This window comes from Arachis ipaensis, chromosome B06, assembly GCF_000816755.2.
Source record: "Arachis ipaensis cultivar K30076 chromosome B06, Araip1.1, whole genome shotgun sequence".
Lineage (NCBI taxonomy): Eukaryota > Viridiplantae > Streptophyta > Magnoliopsida > Fabales > Fabaceae > Arachis > Arachis ipaensis.
Genome location: NC_029790.2, coordinates 14,422,598 through 14,429,720, shown reverse-complemented (window position 1 = coordinate 14,429,720; position 7,123 = coordinate 14,422,598). Strand labels below are relative to the sequence as shown.

Sequence of the window (7,123 nt, the reverse complement as noted above, 5' to 3'; positions counted from 1 at the left end):
ACTTTCTCTTTTTCAAATTATCATTAAAAAACTATACATTATTACTAATTATATTATATTAACCAATAACCATTAGATAGAACAAGATTCGGCGCATGTACTATTCGTGTGTTTAGTGGCATGTTAGCTTGTATCTCTCATCCTCTGTTCTGTTTCTTCCGTTGGTGTTCCGAACACCAAACATGTGACTCTGACGGTTTCATTTTCAGACATCGGTTTTAAGGAGTTTAGCATAATAATCACAGCAAGTTTCGTGTGGTGCTTCTACAGTCTCACTTGAATGAAAACTGAAAAGCCAACAAAAAAGAAGAATACATCATAAACAAAAAGAAACCATAATAAAAAAGGTGAACTCTTTTCTCTTCTTCATTTTCCTCCAGCTTTTGAGTTTTGAGGCTAACTTCATCAAAAGCCTTGTGTGAGTTGAAGAGTGAAGATTCAGTTCAACTTTTTGCCATGGCTTCTAATTCTATAATGAGTTTTGGGGTGTCACCCTTTTCTGCAATGAGGCCTCGTTTTCGAGTTCAAGCTCAGAACTTGGACGGTCCAGTAATCCCCACCAACACAGTATTGCCATCTGAATCAGATTCAGGAGTGACTGCAATAAATGGAGTTTCTTCTTCTTCCTCACTTGTTCTTGATACAAAGCATGAAAAAAATGATTCCTTTATTGTTGAGAAGAACAAGGAAAATGGGAAGTTGATAATTGAAGAGATGAGGAAGGGCAATGATGATGGTGATGCTATGGTTTTGGAACCCCTTTGGGATGATGGGTATGGTACTCAAACAGTGGAAGATTACTTTGCAGCAGCAAAAGAGATTAGCAATGGTGATGGTGGCCCACCAAGGTGGTTTTGCCCAGTTGAGTGTGGTTCTCCTTTGAAAAACTCTCCCACTCTTCTCTTTCTACCCGGTATAACAATTTCTACTATTCACTCCTGTATATTTCAATTTGTCTAGACTACTCTAGGGTTGGCACTTTTTTATTCCTCAAAATTCTTCATGATTTTCTTTGGTGTAAGTTGGATTCAATTTCCAATTATGTTGGCTACTTGTTTGTAATGCTGCATATTGAATGCCAACTCCAACACTGAGTTGGTCTAGTCCCTTCCTTGCAATGTGAAGCTTAAGCCATAAGGAAGGTAATGAGAGGGGAAATGATGAACCCGAGCCGGGTTATTTGGTTGATGAAACATGTATGCAGTGTTAAAGTTCTTGAGTTTTATTTGTGCAGGGTTGGATGGTACAGGATTTGGCCTCACTTTGCACCACAAAGCTCTAGGGAAGTATGTTGTGCTATATGCATATTTTAATAACTAATATAAACAAGTACTCTAGGAATGGCAATTTAGAACATGTTATAGTCTCATTTTAGAACATGTCATAGTCTGCGAGATTTGAGTTAGCACTTTTCTTGTAATTTTATTTTCTGTTCTACTTTCTCACCCATTTTGTTTCTGGATTTCAGGGCTTTCGAAGTTCGTTGCTTGCACATTCCTGTTCTTGATAGAACACCGTTTGAAGGTAGTTTCATATACTATTGTGTTGTAGTTTATGCTTTTAACTGAAACCAACTCCTGGGTTGATAATTGTTTCTAGAAAGTTAAGAGATATTTTGTTCACGCCTTCAAATTATCTATGGGATTTGGATTTCTATTTCTTGTTAGGTTGGTATTTCGTCCTTAACTTTGTTTTTTCTTCCATATTTAAATTTTATGAAGGACTGGTGAAACTTGTTGAAGAAGCTATTAAGGTTGAGTATGCTTTGGCTCCGAATAAACCGATATATCTGGTAGGTGATTCCTTTGGCGGATGCCTAGCACTCGCTGTTGCTGCACGCAATCCAACAATCGACCTGGTTCTGATATTAGTCAATCCAGGTACACTGATTAATGCTGTATTCGAAATTGTCATTATTCGTGATAATAAAATCTGACAGTACATTTTTTCAACCCAGCTACATCCTTTGGCAGATCCCAGTTGCAACCTTTGTTTCCCATCTTGGAAGCTTTGCCCAATGAACTGCATGTTACCGTTCCCTTTCTTCTTAGTTTCGTTATGGGTAAGTAATCTGTTTTCTCATGACATAACTTTTACATTACATTTTGTTCATGGAACTAGTGAGTTTATTTTCAAATGTATTGAATGGTTCTTGTGCTATCGAAAATTTGTCATTGTTGATACAATGCTATGTAATTTCATGAGATCAGGTGAGCCAATGAAGATGGCATCAGTCAGTATTGAAAACAGTCTTCCACCTGCAAAGAAACTAGAACAATTATCATCCAATCTAACTGCATTGCTGCCATGTCTTCCTGTAAGAAAACTTCAGTATTCTGTTCTTGTCACCCTTCTGTTTAGGATTTTATATTGTTTCTAATTGCATTAGTTGACTAGAATGACAAACTTGTAGCATGGATTTCAACTCCTAAATTTCCAATTACAAACTTGTGAAAGGTTTTTTACCTAGTAGTATGTTCTGTCTTTTTCCTCTATCCTTCTCCCTTAATCTCTATATCTCGAATTTTTATCATGTATGCGGTGCTGAATTATATTGAGTTGCCTATCAATATCATAATTCGTCCTATATTTTTTTCAGGAGTTGGCTAATATTATGCCAAAGGAAACTCTTATTTGGAAGCTTAAGCTTATTAAAACAGCAGCTGCCTATGCCAACTCACGTCTTCATGCGGTTAAAGCTGAAGTACTCGTGCTTGCTAGGTTCTTACTCTCTAGATTTTATGTCTCATATGATTTATGGGGTGTCTATATCTGTTTGTTTTCTGTGATCTCTTCTTCAAAATGCATGGTTTTTGGGTTGTAGCAGTAACTGAATCAATAATGTTCTGTTTTAGAACTTAGGAATTTATACATTCTTTTCTGTGAGGTGTGTGATCAACAGTTCATGTAACATGTATAATGTGCTTTCAAATTTGTGTAAATTGGTTGCTAAAAAGTTAGATTGATAAAATTTTTATTCTAGTGGCAAGGATAACATGCTTCCCAGTAAAGATGAAGCTCAAAGACTAGCACGTTCGATACAAAATTGCAGAGTCCGTAATTTTAAGGACAGCGGACACACCCTTCTATTGGTATGTGAATGAACAGATATTCCTGCAACTATCATCATAAATTTCAAAGGCTATTGTAGAAACTTCCCTATGGCTTCTGGTTAAAATGTTCTATTATGCTTTGCATATTAGGATTAACTCATTAGCTGTTATAACAAACTTTTGTTTTTTTATATTTATTACTGCTTATGTAGTTCTCTTGTGATAGAAGCTCTATATGAGTAAGAGTCTTCTTTCTAATTCTCAATGAAGTGACCATTCAACTTATAATAATTGAAAAAAGCTGAAGACTGATCTTTCTAGTAAATTGCTCTCTTTAGAAGCTAAAACCTGAATTTATTTTTTTATTTTGGTTATTTTACAAAATGTATGCGAAAGGGAGCATTGGAGCAACGGTTGAGTTTGTCTCCGTGTAACCTCAAAATCACATGTTCAAGCCGTGGAATCAGCCTTATGTTAACGCAGGATGCTTGTGCACCGCACTCATAGTTAATTAATTGTTCATTGTTCATGGTGATACAGGAAGATGGCGTTGGTCTATTGACAATCATCAGGGGAACTTGCATGTACCGCCTTTCAAGAAGACATGATTTGGTCAGGGATTACATTCCTATCAGTATGACTGAATTCAAAACTGCAATGGATATAGTTGGGTAATTTTCTTTTAGCAATTAATCAAGTATTGTGCTCACCATGTATTGTTGCTAGAAATGTATTAGTAGTTAAAGTATAATTGTTTGTGCTTTACTTTCATATTCTTCTTTAAGAATTTAAGTTGTACCTGTGTTCCCAAGTAAATGAGAACAACAACAAAATAACTGTTGTTGCAGATTGTTGCGTTTTCTTACCGGTTCTGTCGTGTTCTCAACATTGGAGGATGGAAAGATTGTGCAAGGTCTTGATGGTGTTCCGGTCGAGGGTCCTGTCATATATGTTGGTTATCATATGTTGCTTGGAGTAGATCTTCCCTCACTTGTGGAAGAATTTATAACTCAGAAGGGTATCGTGCTTCGAGGAATATCCCATCCTGAGCTTTTTGAAGGAAGAAGGGAGAATGCTTCTTCTGAGTTTGGTGTATTTGATTGGATGAAGATATTTGGTTCAGTGCCTGTTTCAGGAAGCTATCTTTTCAAATTACTTAAGAACAATTCACATATTCTTCTATATCCTGGTGGTCAACGCGAGGCTCTGCATTATAAGGTGCATCAAGTTTCCAAAATTGTACTCTAAAAGAATCCATGAAGTTGATGTGCATACAGTAGTTAAATATTTTTGTACTTTTGTGACATCAAAACATGCTTGTCAAAATTTGAGGGCAGCTCTGATTTTGTTCCCATTTGTTGTTTAGGGGGAAGAGTACAAGGTAATTTGGCCGGATCATCCAGAGTTTGTGCGTATGGCGGCGCGATTTGGCGCTACAATCGTGCCATTTGGTACTGTGGGAGAAGATGACATAGCTGATGTAGGTTTCTTCTTTTTCTATAATGATTTCTTTACTCCCTATTTTTAGTATTATTTTTTTATTAATGTTGCTATACTCAATACTACTTAAGCCTTGGAGGGATTTTTGGCTTTCATAATCACTGAAACAACAATTATAAACACTTTAAGAATGTGATCAACACAAAATTACAGTAATTTGAGAATCAGCCTAGTTAGCCAGTGCAATTTGAGGAGAACTTCACTATCTTCAGCTCTTTTTTAACTATTTGTTTTTCATAAGAAAATATCTGCTATATATCCTTTCTTTTTGCTTGCAAACCTAGAACATGATGAATTAATTGTGCTCACATCTTGATTTTACAGATACTTCTTGACTTCAATGACTTAGCGAAGATCCCTTATTTCATAGAGTATGTCAGAGAATTGCAGCGAGGCTCGGTTAAGTTCAGGTAATTACTCTCCATCTTAAAATTCAGGCTGCTTGATTGTTTTGTAAATATCACATGATTGAATATGTATATTTAATATAGTTAATATGTCAAAGTTGTGAAGTTGTTAATAACAAAAATAATTTTCAGAGACGAGATAAGTGGTGAGGTAGCAAGCAGAGATATAGCTCCACCATTGATTCTTCCAAAATTGCCTGGAAGATTCTACTATCTATTTGGGAAGCCAATAAGCACAAAAGGGATGGAGAACATGCTTAAAGACAGAGAAGCTGCCAACAAACTATACCTTCAAATTAAGTCAGAAGTTGAGAACAATATGGGTTACTTGCTCAAGAAAAGGCAGGAGGATCCGTACAGGAATTTCATTGATAGGAAGTTATATCAGACACTTTACCCTCGCTCTGAATCTGATCAAACTCCAACATTCAAGATTTGAATGAAAAATGCTTCATGTGCTACAATATTCTTGCTCTTAGTGTATTCATAATAATTATTTGGAAGCTCATTATTATGTACATGCATGATGATCATATTTACAATAGTGAAATAAAAGAAAATTATGCTTTCTTTGACGTTTAAACCTTGAGTTTTGATGCAATTAGAGGCATAAAATTCTGGTATACTACAGTTAATTGAAACAAAGTTAAGAGCTAGTATGTTCATATTTATAGCAAAGCTAGCATGCTCATTGCACCACTTTAATCAAAGCTAATATGAGTGGTCTAATGATGACCGATGATTTGAGAGATTAGGATAATATGGATGTCATTAAAGATGTAAACTCGATATATGAAACATAATCTCCTTGATATTAGTACAACAGAAGAAATGATTCACCTAAGTATTTATGGAGGTGATTACAAACCATTCTCCACTATTATTTTGCATGAAGACCTCCGATTTGAGTGGTCAATATTCTTTTAGCATATTTTATGAAAGTAGAAATAACAAAATGTGGCTAGGTCTTATTGATCATAGTAATATACATATGTGTTATGTAAAAAAATATTGAATACGTTCATTATTTGTTTTTTGGTTGTGAATTCTTTTGGCAGGTGTGGTGTGCTTAGTTGATTGACACTAAAAAAATTTAAATTTTTTTAAATATAATAAAATAATATTTTGAGAGTTGGACAGAAATTGATAATAAAAAGATGAGCTACAAAAATTATAAATGAGAGATTTTTTGTGGTTATTTAGAATATTTAACTAAAAAAATTAAAGAATACTCCAAAATAAAGAATCTAGTGATGTGGTAATTATTCAAAAGTTAATTATGAACTATAAAAAGTGGAGTAGTTTAAATCTTTTTTGTTGTTGATAAATGCTAGATATCACGGTGGATTAAGTTTATTTTCTTGTTTTGCTGTTTCTCTTTCTCTTCTTGCTTCGTTCTTGTTAAAAAAAAAAAAAAGAAATAACAAAATATCAATTTGTTTTAATATATCCGATTTGATTATAATATATTTTACTTCTTTAAGTTAAATCTATCTTTTTACTTGCAAGTGTATCAAGGATTTTTTTTTTTTGTTAAAATTAGGAGTGAGATTCGAATCCAAAATCTCTAGGTAACGATAAAAAGACTATGTCATTTGAGTTATAACTAGTTGAAGTAAGGATTCTTCTCTTTATCAAACCTAAAGAGCGAATTAAATCTAATCGTATTAAATGACATTAATAACCATCAATCAGTTTCCTAAATTACACAATTAAACAATTAATTTTGTTTTAATTAGCATCTTTGACTACAAAAGGTTAGACTTGATTCAATACATTATTCCCATATTAACACACTGCCAAGTACCAATATCAAACACTCAACACAACTCAAACTGCACACTTACAAATCCCTGCCATAGTTGGTTATGCTGTGCAAAACTTGGTTCTTCTAATGGCCTCCGGAATCAGCACCTTTCATGTATCATCGCTTGCTCACACTCACTTGTTGCTCTTTCTTCTCACTCTATTCCCAATGCCACCAACAGTTCCAAAGTGAAACTCATCCCAAGAACTGAAATTGACCCATTCCTCTTCCCCAAGAACCTCTCCCTCCTTGAAACACACAACAAACAGGCTTGTACTTTTGGTAGTTTTTCCCTCAAGTATTTTTTTTTTTTATTAATAATAGATTATAGATGACATAATAAATTAATAATAAGT

The 7,123-nt window shown here is 34.4% G+C and overlaps 1 protein-coding gene across 2 annotated transcripts; it reads left to right on the top strand.

The window, feature by feature from the left end:
• Nucleotides 78-5,543, top strand: LOC107645851 (acyltransferase-like protein At1g54570, chloroplastic). Of its 2 annotated transcripts, XM_016349978.2 has the most exons (14): nt 78-375; nt 406-913; nt 1,235-1,286; nt 1,469-1,524; nt 1,722-1,880; nt 1,958-2,062; nt 2,211-2,317; nt 2,600-2,721; nt 2,984-3,092; nt 3,594-3,724; nt 3,902-4,271; nt 4,420-4,533; nt 4,878-4,963; nt 5,093-5,543. In XM_016349978.2, the coding sequence occupies exons 2-14, from the start codon at nt 457-459 to the stop codon at nt 5,397-5,399; spliced, it is 2,175 nt and encodes a 724-aa protein (XP_016205464.1). In that variant the 5' UTR covers nt 78-375; nt 406-456; the 3' UTR covers nt 5,400-5,543. The 2 variants fall into 2 exon arrangements, with proteins under 2 accessions (XP_016205464.1, XP_016205463.1); XM_016349977.2 differs by having other exon boundaries at nt 78-913.

Bases quoted from the DNA above. Each gene is read 5' to 3' on its own strand.
- LOC107645851 (XM_016349978.2), top strand. From the start codon at position 457: ATGGCTTCTAATTCTATAATGAGTTTTGGGGTGTCACCCTTTTCTGCA. The intron at 914-1,234 runs GTATAACAATTT...TTATTTGTGCAG, and splicing joins CACTCTTCTCTTTCTACCCG to GGTTGGATGGTACAGGATTT. The intron at 2,722-2,983 runs GTTCTTACTCTC...TTTTTATTCTAG, and splicing joins GAAGTACTCGTGCTTGCTAG to TGGCAAGGATAACATGCTTC.